The sequence below is a fragment of the Gouania willdenowi genome, chromosome 20, assembly GCF_900634775.1.
Source record: "Gouania willdenowi chromosome 20, fGouWil2.1, whole genome shotgun sequence".
Taxonomy (NCBI): Eukaryota; Metazoa; Chordata; class Actinopteri; order Blenniiformes; family Gobiesocidae; genus Gouania; species Gouania willdenowi.
Window position 1 is genome coordinate 9,505,865 of NC_041063.1, and position 21,227 is coordinate 9,527,091.

The 21,227-nt window shown below is 39.1% G+C and overlaps 1 protein-coding gene across 9 annotated transcripts in view; it reads left to right on the plus strand.

Moving 5' to 3' along the window:
* Window positions 1-21,227, plus strand: part of LOC114454074 (solute carrier family 12 member 7-like) — a 70,652-nt gene that overhangs the window by 14,343 nt on the left and 35,082 nt on the right. For 2 of the 9 annotated variants that reach the window (XM_028434201.1, XM_028434205.1), the window contains exon 2: window positions 8,244-8,393. The exons of 4 other annotated variants lie outside the window; for them this stretch is intronic. In XM_028434201.1, coding sequence (XP_028290002.1) covers window positions 8,294-8,393 — 100 coding nt within the window. In that variant the 5' untranslated portion in view covers window positions 8,244-8,293. Of the gene's footprint in view, window positions 1-2,034; window positions 2,112-6,074; window positions 6,124-8,243; window positions 8,394-15,998; window positions 16,113-21,227 lie in introns of those variants that run through there. 3 more of the 9 variants (XM_028434202.1, XM_028434204.1, XM_028434207.1) reach the window with 3 other exon arrangements.

Genomic DNA, 21,227 nt, shown 5'->3' on the forward strand with positions numbered 1-21,227 from the left:
TTTTCGGTGAGATAACTGTTTCGGCCAAAAACTGAAATTGCACTTTTGGGCCATTTTCGACTGAAAATGTTAGGTGGCCGGAATTTCGGTTGCATCACTGTTCTAATTACGCGCAATGGGAATATCAGGAGCCTGGATGAGAGAATACACGTAAGAGAAAAGCGGGAAAACCGCTTAAGCCCAAACATGACAATAGGGCCCTTAGTGACGATTTCCAAACAGTGTTAGGCCATGTGCTATCCGTGCACCCCCCACAAACCTCCTGCAGCATATTTTTCTGATGCTTTAGGGTATTCTGAACATGAAATACAATGCTGACATTGCATGAGTTCGGACGAACTTGTTGTTTTGACATAAAGTTTCCTAATCCATCTTCACGTTTAACATTTTGGTCATAATAATTTAATTATATACTGTATATGTAATATAATATATAATTACTATCCTCTACCAGAAACTGTGTATAAACACCTTTAATTTGACACTAAAACAAAGTTTCTAACAGATTAAAATGTCAGTTGTGATATTTGTGAACATCCCACAATCTTGAACATAGTTGAATTGCTTTAGCAGTAATATATAGAAAACATAGTATCAAATTAAATCTATGCTTCACGAGACTTATTAGCTAAAGTATGACCACACCCATTGTATACATTTGAATCATGCCCATGGCCTACATGTTAGGGGTGGGAACCTCTGGGTACCTCGCGATACGATACGATACGATACGCGATACAAAGCTCACGATAACGGTTATCTCACGATGTGACGATACTGCGATTATCGATATATTGGTCTGAAATCAATCTACAATAATCTGACATACCAAGAAAAACAAAAAAATTAAGTGAAAAAATAAAATTTTTAATTCATATCTCTGAAAGACAATACATTTAAAAAGTGTCCTATGAACAGTGACACTATTTTAGTGCAACATTTCTGTAAATAAGTGTCAACATACCAATGTAAATGAAGAAGTATCTCCAATGGGGCTTTTTGTAAACAAAAAATAGAGTTTTTCTTATCAGTGACACCATTACAGTGAAATATTCCAGTAAACAATATAGGGGTTCCTTCAACAGTGGCCACATTTCTGTGAAGACCTACCTGCACATTTTAGTGAAAAGCAGAAAAAGTTTTGGGAAAAAAAAAAAACGATACTTATAATCGACTACTATATGTTATGTTCCCCTTGTTTGAGACCCCTACTGAGCAAAATAGTAAGTGTCAACTGAGGAGTGAACAGCTCACTTGTATTCAAGGCTATTTCCTGATGTGGTTCAATAATTTAAAATATTATATATATTTTGACATAATTGTTTATTGTGTGATCTGTTGACATAAATGTAATCAACTATTATTAAAGGGTTTTTAGCATGACACAATGATACATCCCTGACTCATGCTATTAATCACTTTTATAGATGAACATATGTCATAGTTTAGAGAAACAGGCGGTAAAAGGAGGAAGGGAACATTGGAGCAGGGCACACATTCCTGGGTCAATATGAACCACCATGTCACACACTGTCAGTGCGTTCATGTTAAAGGAATTCACCCTGGGTGTCATATGCTGCCCTTGCTTTATTTGGAGCCCAGCCGTCAGTACATGGACACCAACTGTGCCCCTGCCATTCACTCTGTCTGCAGCTCATGTGTGGACTGGGATGTCATGGGATGCCTCCAGTTGACGTCTCCACTTTCCATTAACCGCTACACCTGATAGATCAGTGATTAAACTGAAGGTATCGTTGGTTCTAGTCTGCATTAGGGGCTCTTTCTTTGAGCTGGGAATAGTTTCTGTTTCTCTCTCCCTAGCACACTACATGTGCTTGGCACCCACACACACACACACACACACACACTAGGTTTCATAGACGTGGTGAGAATTGGCCCTGCTCTAATTATAACCCTGTTGAATTTTTTATACAGCTCACACACATGTCTCCAGCTTGTCTGTGTTGTGGGAGCTTCAACAGATGCTTGGTATAGTGCCCCCTGCTGCTCAGCTGATATGCTACTCTGAGTTAAGCAAATGACTGGTCGACCCTACTGAGGGCTTCTCAGCACAACTAAAAGGCTTAATTGGGATTTAATTCTGAAATCATGTAAGTAAGACACTGCGTCCTTGGCATTATTTATTTATTTATTTATTTATTTATTTATGTATTTATTTATTTGATAGGGACAGTGCATAATATATTCATGAACATCTGTAATACAGTGTAAATATGCTAGCAAAAAAGCTCATTTCCATATGTTGTCCCTAGTCAATAGGGCTGCACGATTTTGACAAAAAACCTAATTTCGATTTTTCTAGCAGATATTGCGATTTCGATTCGATTTGCAATTTTTAAAAATATTTTATTCTTTTAAATCCATATGCATTTTATTTTTTTTTTCAAATTCTGTTTTCCACTTAATTTTTTTTAATTCTGTTTTTTTTTTTTTTTTTTTTTAGAAATATGAATCCATCATTTTTTCAGAAAGTATTAGTTTTTAACTTCTGTGAGGAAACAAAATACTAACAGATAAAAAAAACAACCATTATTAAACAAAAATGTGTGTCAAAAACAAAGTGAGATGCGTGAGGAAACAAAATAAATACTAATAGAACGGAAAATTGGATTATTCTGACTGCTCATTTTTAATTATTCATGTCATATAAAGATGTATGAGAGCAACATTAGTGTCACTCAATTTCCCCACAGGGATCAATGGTTTACTGAATCTGATCAGGTTTATTGATTAGGTTTTGAACCCTTAATATCGATGCGATTAAGGTTAATCGTTAATAGGCAGGTAACGTAAAATAGAAATACATATAACAATAGCAAAAAGTAAAAACAAACATTACATCCACAGTTTAAGGTGAAGTTTAAAAGAGGACAGTGTGGCACGTTGGATGTACATCTCTTTGTACATCCAACCTTCAAACACATACTCATTTGGCCATAATTGACAACTCTACTTAAGCTCCCACTGTATGAATCCAGGTACTGTAAAATAAAATAGGTCCCAAAATGCTGCCTTGGGGGACCCCTGCTGGACACATGAGGTATTACGATTTGTTGCCAGAGATGGATACACAATGTTGTCTGTCGGATAAGTATGATTTAAAACAGAGCAGTGTTCTTGTGAAAAATTGAATATGAACAGTTTTGAAAGGAGGATATCGAGATTTACTGTATCAAAGGCCTTCTTGAGATCTAGAAAGACACCCCCTACGCGGGCATTTTTATCAAGAAGACCTTTGATCTTCTCCACAGACATACAGTTTGCAGACTCTGTTGAGTGATTATTATGGAAACCAAATTGCATGTGGTGTCGAGATTTGTGTCCAGTGTTTAGATGTTCATTCAATTGTTTTGACAACTGTTTTGTCTCCAGGTTTAAAAACTGGACAAATCACTGCCAACTTCAAAATATGTGTCAACTCCAAAGGCATCTTTAGATTCTGAGAAATTTAAGGAATTGATGTTGTTAAGCACTTCTGTGTTAGATATTTCTTCAATAATTAAAGACTGCGTGATTGGGATTAGTAGGATGGACGGTACAGTCGGATGGAGTACATTTCCGAGCAATTTCATTCACAGAGTTGATGAAGTACTCATTTCTTTCTGTTGCTATAGCAGCAGGATCTTGTGTATTAACACCATGTTATTGTATTTCAATGTTTTCTGTGCTGCTTTTGTGCTGTTTGCCCTTTTTTGTCGCTACGACATATTGTAGGTCAGTGGTGCACACATTTCTACCATGGAAAGCTCCCCGCGATCTACTGAGTTGGGGCCTATAATTGTAAATAATTTATGTTGAATATTTATGCTATTACAATTATTTGATAATTATTCACTATTTTTACAATAATAATATTGAAATGAAGTTTGTAAAATATACAGAGTAAAAATGTAGCCTTTCCGTTTCATGATGGCAGAACCAAAACTGTGTGAAAGTTTCATTGTCAGCAGTTTTTTTTTGTCCCAGCAGCTTCTCAGATCATCTCACAGTTGAAATCCACTGAGGCTCCAAACCCAGCTGCTCACTTCATTAAAGACCCACAATAAAAAGCACATTTAGTGGTGCCAGTCAGTAGCACACTACTCCTATCTCCTTTCCTATCCACTTTTCCATAACCCCGTGGATGACGTCGCGAGGTTAAGGAAAGATGTTAGGAGAGAAGCTAAGGAAAGGTGATCACGTTTGTTTTGACCACAGACGTCCACTTCCTTTTTTGGTCTCCTTTCCTCAGTTTAAAGACAATTTGAATGTTCTTTTATCATGGCCTCCACTTAAACACTTCAGGTGGTTAAAGAACAGTAGAAAGGAAAGGAGATAGGAGGGACTTCTTCTACTTGTTATTAAAGGTTGTAAATTAACACTTAACATTTGTGCACTAGCGCCCCCTCAAATTGTGGTCATAAGCTGAATTGTTAGGTTTCATTTCTGGTATATAACATGTGACTGTGCTGTTCTCATTCGTGTCATGCGGCCCACATTCGCACTCAAAATGCATCCGTGATGGACCGGTAGATCGCGATCGACGCATTGAGCACCCCTGTTCTAGATATTCTAGAATGATAGGAGAGAAAAAAAATGTGATGAAGGTAAGAGCTAGTATTGATCCAAAGCTGAGAGGTACAGAGCTTCACTGTGAAGACAAAAACACATGCTGTTAAACAACCAAAGACTTCAATGCAAAGATGTGAAGGTTTATGATCAATAAGTCATTACCTTTAACTTAGCTGAGCCTGTAGCTTATTTTCTAAAGACTGAAGTTAAAGTAAAATGGTCCAAGAACACAGCTGCAGGTCACGCTTGGTAGAGCACCATCAGGGACCATATGGTGATTTTCAGTGAGCTCTCCAGACTTCAGGCAGTTATTGATCTCAATCGATTTGCCTCCAACTCTGAGTGAAGCTTTGATTTTTTTTAAAAATTTTTTTATCAGGTCTGTTTTTCCCAAATATATTTGGTCACTGAACAAGTGAAGCACTCAAATAACATCTGCTTGAGTCAGACACTCTCACCTTGAATTGTAATGAAGCTGAAAGTTTGCATCTAAACTTTGTATAACTTTTTCCCCAAATGATTGTGCTTGTGTTGAGTTGAAATGCGTCAGTAGTTGAGTATAGTCCTGTTACCACTCATAATCATGTCTGTTACTGAGCCCATCTCTGAAGGTGCAGTCAGAAGAACGACAGTGTGAGCACCCCCTTAGAGAGGTGTGGGGTGTCAGAATTGTGTAGGACAGTGGTTCCCAAACCTTTCCCAGTCCCGTACCCCTTCACACCTTTAATCTGGTCATGTACCCCCCACACTTAATAAACATAATGTCATATACAATGTAGAACTACAGTGAAATTTGTCCCTGAATTATATGAATAATAATAACTAGAATATTTGCATTTCCTAAAGAAAATGCAAGTGAGGATGCAGGTGATGGCCCCCGTCGTCCTGCCTTAGCTTAGCATTAGCATTAGCTAGCATTAACCCAACATTAACATTAGCCTAACAATAGCATTAGCCTAGTATTAACATTGGACTAGCATTAGCTTTAACCTAGCATTACCATTAGCCTAGCAATATCATTAGCCTAGCAATAATTTAGAGTTAGCATTAGCCTAGCATTAACATTGACTTAGCATTTGCTTTAACCTAGCAATGGCATTAACCTAGCATTAGCCTAGCAACAGTATTAGCCTAGCCTTAGCCTAACATTAGCATTCATTTAGCATTAGCTTTAACCTAGCATTAGCCTTGCAACAGCATTAGCCTAGCATTAGCATTAACCTAGCATTAGCATTAACTGCTTTATTTATATTCTAGTTTCCAATGTTGTCACAGTGTTGTTAATTTTCATTCATGTACCCCCTATGACAATTTGCGTACCCCTGGGGGTGCCCGTACCCCACTTTGGTAACCTAGGGTGTAGGAGGACATGGTATGTGGGTCATGTTCTTTCCATCTGGGCCTGACATAATTTTGTTAGTCTTATTCAAGTCAACATATATGTTTCTTGTTACTCGTCTATCCATTCATCCATTTTCTGACCCGCTTGCTTCTTCTTTCAGGGTCGCGGGGGTCTGCTGGTGCCTATCTCCAGCTCTCAATGGGCGTAAGGTGAGGGTACACCCTGGACAGGGCATCAGGCCATCGCAGGGAAAGTAAAAGTCTAATTTCAGTCAAATAATTAGTTGACTAAAATGACTTCTACCTATATTTTCTACCTGGTATTTGTGTCTTCTACCTTCTATCAGTTTATCAGTTTTATTCATTGAATCAACTTCCACCTTCCTTCTTGGGATTTTGTCCTTATTGACATTTTTGTAGTTTCTTTACATTTTCTCCAAAATCTTTATTGTGTTTGTTGGAGTTGTTGGAAATACTTTTAACTTGACTAAAGTTGTTAAGGAGCAGCCAAAGCCGGTGGCCAAGCAGAGTTTACAGTTGGCAACCTCGTTCTGTGGAATTTGTGAGAAGAAGAGAGAGACTAGGCATACTTGCAGAGAAAACGAATGATTCCCAGAAGGAAAATTCAACCAGAGACAAGAGCGACATCAGTTCCAAAACTACCCAATTTTCCGGCGTATAGGCCGCTTTTTTCTGTTAAAGTTTATGGTGCGGCCAATGTGTGTGTAACCCAGATAAAATATGCATTCAAAACAAAACGCGAGAAAAGCATCAAATTATAAATATCAAAGACATAATTTATAATTATTTGTATTGTTGAATTTTATTAAAAAAAACCCAAGTTCATGGTACAGTTGTTTAAAATATGTTCATGGGTAAACAATATGAAGTTATATAAAGTTTAGGGAACAAAATCAACTTATTTTTGTTATTGTTATCTGATCTGCAACCTTTACTCTCAAAGGAGCCATTTTGCCTCATCTCACCTGGATTAAAGTCCTCCTGGAGCCGGAAAAAAAAACCTTCTCAATGAAGACAATACAGTGAATGAAATTCTATACAGTTAAAATGACATAGAATAATGTTTGATTTCATGATTTGATTTATATTGATCATGTAAATGGCAACTTAAAAACAGATTAAAATAAAATGAAATAAATTAACATCAAGAAATAACAACTAAACAGTATCTTGCATCTTCAAATTCTTACACATCTCAGTTTACATGAACACAATGTCATATAAAGAAGATTATTTTTAGTTAATGTACAAAAGGTAACTTGAAGTTTGATAACACATGATCATGTGATCAACACATGCTAATTTCTCATTTCTTGCCACACATAAAACATGCATATTTAACCTGCACATTGGTGGTTAAATTAATCTGTCCCCACACAATTAAAATCTCTATTTTCTTCCAGAATAGTGTTTTTGTTTGGTTTAGTTATTTACCAGGGATTTAAAACTTAAGGTTAGCCACAGGTGCAGGAAAGTTGATGGTCTGTAGATGTTGCAGGAAGTGAAGTAGGAAGGTGCTGAGTCATTGCACAATGTCATTTATTTTTAGGTTAACAAATTGTTATATCTTGATTTTATTTGTCATTAATCAATAATAGCCTCTGTAGGAAAATAACAACTCTTTATTTCAATAGGTTTTTTTTAAAGCTATAGGGAGCCATTGCAAAAGAGTCAAAGAGCCACATGAGGCTCCAGAGCCGCAGGTTGCAGACCCCTGTGATAGTGGAACAAAGAGGCACCACTATGCTAGAAAATCAGTCTCTCCAATCCTCTGCTCCACCCATCCATTCCTGTTTCCTGCAGCCCCCACCATCTGCTATATATTGATCTCCCATGACATCATGTCAGAGAATCTCAGAATAATTTGATGACATGTCCTCCTGATATATTCCCTTTCATTTTTGGGTTGCTTGGAAAAAATATACAACATTTTCAAGCAGCAAAAAGATGAACAATTAAAAATAAAATATTTTCTCCTTAATGTAATTAAAGTCTGACTTTAATAGTCACTGTGCATCATTTACTACCGCGTCTTATACACTTTTGATCTTACACAGTGTCAACAAGGAAGTGTGTGTGACTGTGTGTTTGAGTTTGTGTGGGTGTCTACGAACAGCCCACATTGGGCGAGGCAGCCCAGCTCTTATTTGGATAACTGGTGTGTGGTGGGAGCCAGGGGTACATAGGTGGGCAGGGCAATTGTAGCAATAGGGTAAAAAAGTGAGTGAGTTTCTGCTCAGTGAGTTAAGTAGAGCAGGCAGAAAATGAGATCATCAACAATGAAGAAACAGAGGATCTTATTTCTTTAGCTGCAGAGTAAAGCACCAGGAGACTCTAAGAGGAAGCAGATGGTGTCAGAATGCCCACCAGCTTCACCGTGGTCCCCGTGAAAGACGGCACGAGAAAGACAGCCAAAGAGAATGCAGACGACAACAAGGAGGAAGATGAACGTGTCTCGGGTGAGATTAGATGTTTCAGATATTTTCAAAGGACAACTTCAGATAATATTCTGCATCATAAAAGGCTTTTTAGAAATAATTTCCAACCGAATGTGAGACGAGGAGAGTATCTGTTTGTTGTTGGTGTATTCTGGGGGAGCTTGTTCTAGCAATTAACATTTGCATTACATTTATGACAGTCAACTTTTGTATTGACTCGTCTCCTAAAGAACTTGCAGTAAACGCTGTTACACACCAAAGGAGGATGCCAAAATGTGCATTAGGCCCCACCATAATTCTAATTGTAATGAAACATGGATACTAGTGGATGCCCCAGTCTCTTACATCGACTATGATGCTCTTTTAAAAAGATATCAAAATGTTTCCAACACATTGACAAACCTAATGTCAAACTAATGACATCAGCGTTTAATGTTGGAACATTTTCTTTGGCTTTTGATTGTCTAAAAAACTCCTAACAGGACAATGACTCTTGGATCAGAACAGTCAATATTAGGAGTTCATGAAGTGCATATTTAACTAACTCTTCCTCCCACGCTATGTATGTCAGTTTTATAGCCCCGACTGAATGTTCTCCTGGAATTCAATCCCTGTTGCACAGTTAGTTATTGTAGTCAGTTGAGGATTTTTCTAATGCTGTATACATTTTTATTTGTCCACGCTTCACCTGGGCGTTTTAGTAGATTTACATACCAAAGCATTAAGCCATCTCCACAGGATTGATTAAATAATAATTTTCCTCACCTGTGTAAGACACATCATTTCTTGGTACACATAATATTGATACAGTGTTCACGTATTCCTTTAAAAAAAGAAAAAGCATAGTCCAGACAAAGGAGACAAACTGTATGTCTTGACTTGCACAGACAATATAATGCAGCAAATGAGGAGTTGAGTTGCAATAAAACCTTTAGTGTTCAATGCTTTGGGGGCTCCAGAAAGACTACAATGAGTTGGCTCTTGAGCATGCATACTGTGAATAGAGTCAAGTAATATTAACTATTATTGATTGTGGCACTGGCTGGTTTCCCGTTGGCTGAGTGAGGGGAGGTGAAGCTCCACTCCCAGACTGTGTCACAACAGCCAACATGACCCTTCCAAGCAAAACAGCAGCGATATCTCCTGCTGTACTAAAACGATTGATGAAAATAACATGACTAAACCTCTACTATTATATATGATCTTTTATGGAGGTTGGAATTAGCATTCACTCCAGGTAGCATTCAAAAGTATAGCAGTGGCCAATATCAGTGGTGATTATACGTCCCCTGGTAGTATCTCCATGCACACATTTACAAATCAGAACACATCCAATCTAGAGGTTGATATTTACAGATCACACATCAAAATTACTTAAGAAACTACTTTAGCTGTTAGGAGTGTGTATTGCCTGCCATCTGGCGATACGATTCATAACCGATACATATGTCACGATAGTATACGATACGATATATCCCGATATTAAAGTATAAGGTGATTATTGCGGTTTTTTTTCATATATGACTTAAGAAACAACTAATCTGCAAATGTCTACACCTTCATGAGAACATTATGTATGAAATATATTTTATTGGCATATTTTACACTAAAAACATTGGCTTTAACATGTCATGTGCCAACAACTTAAAATAAAAAAATAACATACAACCTGCCTGTGGCTTTTAAACCAACCTTGACTTTAGTGCAACATGACTTTAGTGCAACTTTACTGAGGTATATGCCTAGAACAATAAATAGATGCAGAAAGTTAGTACTTTCTTTTTATTGAAAAAACACAAGCTGGTCAACATGCACAGGTTTCAGTGCACTTCTTTGTAGAGTTACAATGTCTCCTGCAGTGTGAGTAAAAAAAAAAAAAAAAACATATATAAAAGTCTTCCTCACCCACCGCGGGCGGTCTCTTCTTCCTCCAAGCTCGGGTCCTCTATCAGAGGCCTGGGAGCTTGAGGGTTCTGAGCAGTATCTTTCCTGTTCCTAGCGCTGCACTTTTCTGGACCGAGATGTCTGATGTATTTCCTGGGATCTGCTGTAGCCACTCCTCCAGTTTGGGGGTCACTGCCCCAAGCACCCCGACGACCACGGGCACCACTGATGCCTTCACCCTCCAGGCCTTCTCCAGCTCTTCTCTGAGCCCCTGGTATTTTTCTAGTTTCTGGATTGTCTCAGGGGCCTCTTTGCACAGTCTACACATGGGGTCTTGTCTGGTGTGGTAGATCTGGGCCTCTATTGCTCTGGTGCTCAAGGTCTCTGCTGTCCTTCAGTCCAGCTCTGTCTAGCCATTGGTACGATTTCCTGATATCCGCCACTTCAGTTATGTTTCGGTGGTACAACCCATGTAGGGGCTTGTCCTCCCATGACGGAACCTCATATATATATATATATATATATATATATATATTATTTATTCTTTTTAATTGAAAAAAAAAAATTCAATATGGATGCATTTAGAACCAATTCCAGAATCGCACGACGTAATATGGCAATATATCGCCAAATCAATTTTTTTCAACACCCCTATTAGCTACAATAATGAGCCCCATTATATATACCTGATTATCTTAAATGCGTAAACTCATCTGTTTGTGGCCCCTGTTAATCACCTTTTATTGAATCACATGTTTATTAAATATGCTTTCTCTATTTTTAACATGTCTGAGAGGATTAGGTTGGTACTGCAGTAAACATTCTTCTTCCAGTTTGTCAATTCTGCATTAAGGAGATTCTTACAGGAAAAGTATTTATTCTTTTTATGAGTTTCTGTTTTTATTGCCCTTTTCTGTATTATTATTTTTTTGACCTCTTTATGCACAGTCATGGAAAAACTTCAAAGCCTTTAAAAATATTGCACCTTTTGCAGCATTTTTTGGAAAAAGCTGTCACAAAATCAGGTGTTTTAGGCCACAACCATCACACAAATTGGCCTCAAAATTCTGGAGGCAAATATGATTACAACTAGGGCTGAACGATTTTGGAAAATCATCTAATTGCAATTTTTTTCCTCAATATTGCAATTGCAATTTTTTTCCTCAATATTGCAATTGCAATTTAATATGCAATAATTTTTTCAAGCGCCTCTTGTCATGTATTTTTCAATGAACACAAGCAATAAATCAATCTGTTTCATAATAAACAATTTCAGATTAATTTAAGCTTGAAATAAATGTAAAATATAAATTTTAAAGCACAGAGTACAACAATAAAGCAAACAAATCTGTGGCTTTACCTCTTCAACATATCTAACTAACTTCACGTCTCATGACTGCACTTCTTAAACACTCTCTGAACTTAACAGGACAGTAGGAGACAGGACAAGAAAAAATAAAAATAAACAATTGCAGCCTTTGCGATTAGAAAATCCCATTTTATATTGCGATAATATCGCAAATGCAATTAATCGTTCAGCCTTAATTAGAACGACAAATGAACGTTCATTTCTTCTGCTGACTATTGGTTTGTTTTCTTTAAATATAAGAACAAATAAAAAATATTTCTGCTCTCTGTCAATAATGCGGATCGGTGAACACAGCAGCCCACATCGGCCAATACCGATACACGTAAAAAAAAATGCAAAAATCGGCCGATTACGCGCGTGTGTGAAACCTACAGGTGCGACAGACATTAGGTATTTATATCAGAGCCCGACCTGAAACTGACAATTAAAACCAATTTTTTTCCTCATACAAATGACATATTTACGTTTGTTTTAGTGGTGAGCCAGTTTTTATTAACAGACAGCTGTCAACATCGGTTCAGCGTAAGAGGAAACCAGCATGTCAAACACATACAGGTGCACAGTGGATCTACTTAGATAATCCATGTATCAAATGAAAAGATAATCCATGTCCTTGTGCAGAAAAAAGATTTATTTGATAGTGTAAGCTTGTGCTTCAAGCCAGTTGTCTTCAGTCGTTCCCTCTCTATTTTCTGCTCTGAGGAGAGCACACTGCACTGACAGCTGAAAAACAACATTTTTTTTTTTTTTTTTTTGCAGCCAGCACTCACTTAAGCTGTTGCTGGTCATAGAATCATGTTTAGGCATTACATAAATTATATTTGTTATTTAATCTTTATCTCCTATATGCATTTTTATTTAAAACGGTATTGAAACTGATTCCGTTGCTATTTCATGACATGGTGGTACACGGTAATACTGTATTACTGCCCAAACCTAATAGTTAATTTCTGGGAAATCAAACCATCGGCCAGTTCTTCTAATGTTCCCTATCATTTACAATTAATGGGATGTCACTCTAAGGAGAGAGAAAGAAGTGCATTTTATTTATGTTTTTTTTCATTTATTTTTTATTTATTTCTGTTCTAGTAATTAATGTTGCTACCATGATTGGTAGCCTTGGCATCTGGATAGATGGGAGGTCTTTGCCCATGGCTGACAGACCAAGTGGTGCTTGGCTTGGGGGTGGGAATCGACCACAGGAAGTGTGGTAGGGTCTCTTCTTTGGTCCAGGTCCATCATAAACATGGAGGGCAGGCTCCCTCCTATGATTTGCCCTCCATGCGGGGGTTTAAATGGCGCTGGGCTAGCCTTTTTCCTAAATAGGTCTGAAGGCAGCCCAGCACCGGAGGCACCTGGACAGGGAAGTCCAAAAGGCCCGCTCCCACGAGCCCCCTCCCCACCCCCTCCTGTGCAAGTAGGTTCTGTCTGGACCTCTCTGTTACTTACTTCATTCATTCAATAGTTTTATTTCTTCTGCCTCTTCACTCTGCTTGCACCCCACCCCCCAAACACACGGCAGGGTTCTTGCCAGCACCGCTGAGTGGAGGGGCCCTCGACGGTTTACTTTTTCTCCCCTATGGAGCAATGGCGCCCCCTACGTTCCATTTTCAGCAACATAGGGGGGATTTTCTGTTGTTTTTTCCACTTCCAAACTATACTGTCCTGCCAAATTAACAATAATAATTTCTTGGACACTCAAAGCACTTTACAATGATGTGCAATATTCTTTAACGCCACACTTAGTGGTGGTAAGCTACTATAGTAGCCACAGCTGCCCTGGGGCAGACTGACAGAAGCAAGGCTGCCATAGTGCGCTATTGGTCCCTCTGACCACCACCACACACACTACATTTATATTAGGCAATGTGGGTGAAGTGTCTTGCCTAAGGACACAGTGGCCATGGTTTCATGATGTTTTTTAATTCGGAATTAAATTGTTCGGAATTAAAGTGTTCTGCTTCATGTTTACATGGAAATAGTAATTCCCGAATTGAGGTTTAAATGGAAAATCAGTTTATTTGGCTTTATTTAATTCCACTTCATGTCTGGGAGTTGTGAAGGGCTCTGATTGGACAGGGGGAGAACGAGACGTGTCACGTCTATCAAGATAAACACACAACAAACCTTTTCTTTTCGGCTACAACATAGAAGACCACATGAGAAAATCTGAATAAATCAGGCACCTGATGAACATGTAATGTACACAATCATAAGTCTGATAAAAAGAAAAATATAAATAGAAAATAAAATACAATTAAATTAAAATAACACGTTTGAAAGGGAGTAGGAAGAAGTTAAACTTATTTGATCCTACCCCCCATTTCATTCTGAATTAAAGGTCCCATATAAACGTGGCCAATGACAGATACTAGTAGAGCGACTGCCCCCCATTGTGGCACCTGGAATTCTCACTGGTCTCTTTTCCAACCAGGCCCAGCCTACTCAGCTTCCGAGATCTGACGAGATCAGGCAATGACAGGCAGGTATGTCTACAAATACAAAAATGAAATAAATATTTTCTAATTCTAATTATACTATTTATATGCTTTTTTTTATGACCGTATGCCTGCCTTTGGATTCAGACGTACGCTTATTTCACTACATTTTGCATGCAAGTCTTTGTACACAAGGCATCTGGTCACCAGCAGCCTGACCCAACAAGGCCATGGAGGTGGCAGCTGCGTATGTGTTTTTGGATATAGTTTTTTACTTCTGGCTTGGAGAGTACCAGCTCAAACAGCACCTTTCAGGGTCAATGTCCAATCCTATATAGAGTGTTCATATTTGGCATGAGGACTTGATTGACAGTTCTTCTGATTGGATACAGCTGCTTCATACTCAACTGAGCTTGTACAGGTGCCTGGACAGAGGAGCCGGGGCAACCAGGACTAGCCAGAGCTCCTTCTAATGTTTGCACAATGAATCAGGGAATTATCCAGTCAGGGGCTTTTTTTTTGCCCCTACCCACACAAGGACTCATTATTGTTTCTACAAATGCATGTCTCTTGGATGTCCTAATGTCCAGAACACACATACTAATTGCCCACTAATGGTGGCGGTGGAGGGGTGGGTGGGGATGTGTGGGGGGGGTGTAATGTTGTGGCAGGCCGACTTTAGAATGCAGGAAAAACCCCTGGAATCAAAGCCATACCTTCCTCTTTGCTAGATCCTTGACAAGGCTTTTGCACTTTATAAAAAGGTCAGGCTTAGTCTAATCGGGTTAAGCGATTAGAGTTCACTTCACTTCACATGCTCCTTGACGACGAGATTAACGAGAAGCCAATACAAAGGCAGGGCAAAGTTACTGGTAGCAGTGTCAACTTCTGTGTGTGTTGGCAGTGTGGCTTTAGTTTGGATGAAGAGTTTGATCTGACGGCTTTGTTTTCAGTCTGAAGCTACCCGAGAATAATCAAAAGTTTCACAATGTTTAAGGCATATATGAAATGTTATTACACATTTTTAAAGCTTTAAAAAGTCTTTAAAACTATTAATGTGTCAGTATAGTATAGTGCGATATTCCCGCAAACAATATATTGGTTCCTTCAACAAACAGTGACAAAATGTCTGTGAAGACGTACCTGCACATTTTAGTGAAAAAGCAGAAAAGGTTTTGGAAAAAAAACAAAAAAAAGATACTTAGCGGTAGCATATCAATAATCGATCGTGCGGAAAAATATCGCGATATATCACCGTATCGAGATATTGTCACACTACTAGTTAGGAATGAACACCCTATGATGTCCTTTAACATTTAAATGTGCTTAAATGGGGTACGTGTAGGACAGGTCTGCCATCAAGAGATACATGGAGCATATACCACTGTAGATGACACCAAGATAGTTGAAGCTACACACTTCTAAGCACATACCAAAGACCACCTGCTCTTCAAAATAATGATTCATGTGTGTTCACTGCTTAGCTTGACTTTAGACCAAAGCCAGGATCCTCTTCTCTGTCTCCTTCTTATTGAGTTGTCATTTGGTTTGATTTTCATCCTTCATCCAGCCATTATTGTATCTGCTCTCACTCATCATGTCTGCCTTCTCTTTGCTCCTCCCCTATGTCTGCACAAGCAAGGATCAGGGCTGTGGATGTTGGAGGATTTAAAAAAGCGTGTGTGTGTGTGTGTGAGTGAAGAAAGGATTAGGCCTACGTGTATGCGCTTATTTATTTGTAGATAGATGGGAGGGTGAGAGTGCTTTGTAATGCATGACTGATGTCGCTGATGTTGTCGTCACAGGCCCCTACACCAACTCACACACACATGTACACACGCTGTCACAGGAATAGCTTATCCTCGTACTGTCCTGCACAGCACAGGCAGCATTCCTGACTGCTGCATCTCACAGAGGGTCATCCTGTTCCTCTGGAACCACTTTTGCCGGTGTTCCTCTGGGGCCTCTCTTAAGACCACTGTCCCTTTGACCTCCTTTTTCAGTGCATGCTCCCTAGGATGGAGCAAAGGGGAGGCTCTCGTCGGAAAGGTACGTTTTTTTTTCCTCTCGTCTGCAGTGTTTCCTGAATAGGCCTTCAAACGAACCACTGGGTTTATTTACTGTGAGGCAGGAAGTATAATTAGTTATATCATGACTTTCCTCTGTTATTAATTTACACATCATTTTTATGGCTACTCTAATTTCGGGTAAACTTCCACACCAACTTGGATTCACAAACTAAAGAGCACTGGCTACTGCAAAGCTATTTACTATAAATTTAAATATTGAAGCATATAAAACAGTAAACAGTGTACTTGTAGTACTTGGTGCACTGAGCCAAGAGTTACCACTGGTAGTGGTAGGCAGCTTAGAGCATTGTGACTGTGGGCAGCTTAGCAGGTATTAATAGATCCATAGTCATTTATCACTAAAGTGATGACAGAGGCTTAGTGGAATCATCAGTACATTGCAGTAAATTAGAAAAGCAGCTGTGTTGGGCTTTGTGTGGAGCTTGTGAATGGCACACGCCAGAGAAGCATCAGCTCAGAGGTGAAAGTCCATCTCAAGTCCCTTTCAATCAAAGTGTGAAGATCCTCTCTGTGTTGTCATTATCTAACAGCGCTCACTGTGATGTAAGACAACACTCTTTAAATCTCAAGTTGTGTGTCATGAAGACATTTCAGTCCCATCTGCACCCCTGCTGTAACTATTCACTCTTTATTATCAGAGATAATCTGCACAAAGAATGAAATAAATGAACGTATTGTCTAAATATATTTATTTTCGAATATATATTAAAATCTAAATTAATTTAGAGTAAAACTGCTTATTTGTTCATATATCTCGAGGTAGAGATTAAATAGAATAAAATAGGTTTCAACCTTTGGGCGATTGTGACTCAGCTGATAGAGAGGTTGGGGGTTCGATCCCAGGGATATTCCATGTTGAGCAAGACACAGAACCCTAAGTTGCTCCAAATGGTTAACTAGCATCTTGCATGACAGCTCTGCTCCATTGGTTTGTGAATGTGAGTATGAATGGGTGAATAAGCTGTTCGTGAAGTATTTTTGGGACTACCTCAGTGGTAATAAAGTGCCAAATAAATCAAGTTCATTTACTACTTTCAACTTATGTTACACTTTAAAGTGTACCTCAATTAAAGTTATGATGATTTTTGTAATGTTTATGAAGTAATATTGCACAGTGTCTAGCAATGTGCTAGTCTTTGAGGTTGTCAGATTTAGAAATAATTTATTGTCATTGATGCAAGAACCAGAGAAATACGAATACTGCTCCTGGGTGGGAGAGAACATAATACATTCATAAAAATGTTCCCAAATAAATTAGAAAATACATAAATACAACAGATTGTGCTGATGAAGACATATCCGTGTCACATAAGAAATGTGTTACTTCGTCCGTATTATTAGGAGCCTTCATGGCTCAAGGATTTAAAAAAAAAAATGTCTCCAAATTTAGAAGTGTTCTGGTTTACCTGTACAGCCTTCTTTAAGAAGCAGCATGACATGGCTATGGCGAGGGTGTGATGAGTCATTTCTGATTGTTTTGGCTCTGCTGAGGTAGCGAGACAATGCAATGTTGTCCAGGGTGGGCAGAGAGCAAGCAGTAAATTTATCTGCTGAGTGTAGTAACTTTTTGTCTGTTGTCTTACAGCTTGTGTACTAAGTAATCAGGCAGGATGTGAGGATGTAATCCATAGCCAAGCAGTAGAGGGACACCAAAAGCTTCGTCTCCGTGTTTGGAGTTCTTTTTTTACAGTGTCAGGAAGTACAGTTGCAGCTTGGCCTTTCCCTTTCTGATGACTCTGGCGGTGTTAACAGAACCCTCTGCACCGACTCTGTTAATCGGCAATGGGGTCGGATCCAACTACCGCTTCCTCCAGGTGTCCAGGATGAGCTTCTTTGTTTTTGCAACGTTCAGATGCAGGCTGTTTTCCTGGTACGACGCTGACGGTCTTGGTAGAGAGTCTTATCTCCCTCTGTAATTAGACCAACAACAGTGGTTTTATCTTTGAATTAGATTATATTGTTTGTTGGGTGGACTGCAGTAGTACATACCCAGGTGTGGAGGGATGAAAGCAGGGAAACCAACACACAGACTTTTGGAGCAAATCTGTTGAAGTGGCTGTGTACACAAATTCAAGCTGTATGCTTTATAACTACAAAGAATAGGCTAAACAACTGATAGCCTCTACCACTTATTAGGGCCTCCCCTAATGTTTCAATATTTTCATTTCATTCTCTATTTTACCTCTACAACATTTTCTGTTGTAGAGATACACCTATCTCTTACGGTAGGGATGCTTTAAAGTACATGCTCAGGGTTGTGTTGTTAATAACTACTGATCATAAATGTTCAGGCTCCTAGCTGGGACAGGGTTTCCCCTGTTATATGTGCAGTATGTCAGTTTAAACAGGGCGCATCAGACCGTGTGAACCTGCACAGGGTAGAGGTTAGATCAGGCCCAAGAAATTCAGCCCGACCCGACCCGGGCCCGTGGGCACAAAGCCCAACCCCAGCCCGACCCATTCACTTAAATTGTACGCCCGAGCCCGAAGCAAACCCGACGCAAATTATTACTTTATTGAAAGTATTATTGCTGCTGGTAGATTAATAGCACGGTGCCTCGCGTGGCGAATTGGGGGGGGTATTGTAATGACGTGACTCAAGCCGTTATCACAGTTTTACAGGCTTTAATGCAGGTCGTAGTAACACGCCAAAAATTAACCATCAGACACACAAAGAACCGTCTTAAACTGTCATACACTCACACTACCGTGGGAACAGAATTGTTCACTCTTTTACGCCCGCCCTTTCCCACACATTGGCAGAGAAAGCTACACATAACCATGATGCCTTTGCGGCCTTGGGAAATCTCAACATCAGTTAACCACTGAATACACACAAGTGGAACATAACCAGAACATAGAACCCAGTCCGTTACAGTATGTAGACCAGACCGGGCGACCCGTGCGTGGAGCGCAGACCTGACTGAAGCGCCAATCATATTTGTTTCCTGCGTTCCAGCAGCAAATGAGGAATGAGCAAAATCAGCAAATAATATTCAGTGAATGTGAAAGCTGAACAACTAAAAGCAACACAACACCGTCAATATCCCGTCCCACTACCAGCAGAAATCGCTTTGGAAATGATACTACAACAATATAGAAGTCTTTTTGTGTTTATTAAAATATAATATTAATGCGATAGAAATTTGCGAAAAAAAAATTAAAATCTTGAAGCACGACCTGACCCTAACCCGACTCTAATGCGTGACTTCTCAGCCCGACCCTGCCCAAATTTTGGGTCGGGCTCGGGCCGGCCTCCAGCTCGGGCCTAAAATCTAACCTCTAGCACAGGGTCAGCTGGTAATGCAGGAGAACAGTCAGGCCCTCTTGGTTATATGAAGTTGGGTGTCTTAATCTGGAGTATTTGTACACATGGGTTGAATATGGTCTATTTTATTTTCTTATGAATCCTCGAATGTAACAACTTTTTAAACTGGAGCTGACTGTAGTGCATTGGATGTTGGGGATGCTCCTCTAACTTTATTGGTTATGAATATGAAATGATTTTGACCAATGAGAATGCCAGTAGCATTTCACGTCACAAATTCACGGCGGAGGAATGAAGTTCAGCAACTAACCAAAGATCAGGGGCCAAATTTATAAAGATGATTACGACACTTTCCACGCAAAGTTTGTGATTTACCAAATCAGATAAATGCTCACAAATCAGAATTTGTGACCACAAAACTTTGCGCTGAGCTGGCAAACTTCCTGGGCACGTCAGCGCCAGCATATGATTAGAGCAAATTCTCTGAGGATACGGTGCTAAAACAGCGCCGATGTTGAAACTGCGGCGCTATCAGCGTTTGTGCTCCATTCTTTGTGGATGTGGACCAGTGTTATATAAATGAGGCCCCTGCAGTCTTCACTGCTTGGAATCAAGAAGAATGTTAAAAACAAATGCAATGTCAATTTTAGTCATTGAAGTACATGAGCTTTATTCGTTAACTGCTATATGACTCTGCTTTGTGGTTTGCATGAGAGACGATGCCACAAGATTTGTGGACTTCTACGTGGTGTCCGCTGATAATGTAGTCGGCTGGTCTGGAACGAAAATGCCAGAGCTGAATTTTTGCTCACAGAGATACAGATGCAGTGAATATTGCCAGAAGAAGTATCAGAAACGAAAGAATGAATGTTTAATGCTCCAGTTTAATCAAACATAGTCTATATTAACCAATCAAAGAAACAAGCAGTAGAAACTGTGTGAGGTGCAGAAACAGAGCTGAACAGCTGAGTCGGCCTAGTGTGGTAATCTGGTGGACGCTCTGGTGCACAGATTTCTTCCACACCCCCAATTTTTTACTGGATGCGTAACTGCAACAGAGCTGATGTGTTTCCAATAAAGTCCAGCACAGCTGCGTGATTACTACGGCTTGCCGAATCCCTCCACAACAGATACACAGCCCTTTTATTTTTGCCGGACACCAGAGCAATGCTGCATAAATTAAAAAAGATAATCTTGTGTAGGGCAGGAAGTAGTGTACAGACAAAGAATTAAATATCCTGTTTATTTTCAAAATAAAATACAGTTACGCAGTTCTGCAGCAGAGACGATACGGAGTAGTTATTACTCCTTGCAGGTTCTCCGTACTCTGCCCTCCTCTTCATGTTTCAGCTGCAAGGATCATGTTCTGGGGTTTCGACTGACGTCAAACACTTTTCCCAATTTCATGAAATTTCATTTGGTGAAAAAATGTAACATGTAGTTTTTTTTAATGCAATTTCAGGAGTCGTTAACACCACCTGGCATTTCTGACTTTCCACTGGTTTGAACTACAATTTTGACCTTAAATCTAAATTCAAAGTCTTCAATTTTAAATTTAGTGGGCCAAATTTGGCATTTTTTCCTCAATTTTAGGCCAAATCACATCTTCTTTAAAAACAAATTCCTCCTAGTATTTATAATTTCCACTTGAAATTTTGGATTTATGCTCTTGACAAGTTGGATACACGTTGTTAAAAGTTTTATCATATTGCCAGGCCTAAGGGGATGCTTAAGTTGCATCAATTTTAAAACTGAAAATTTTGAAAAATTAACTCAGCCAAAACTCCTTCAATCAAAACACAAAGT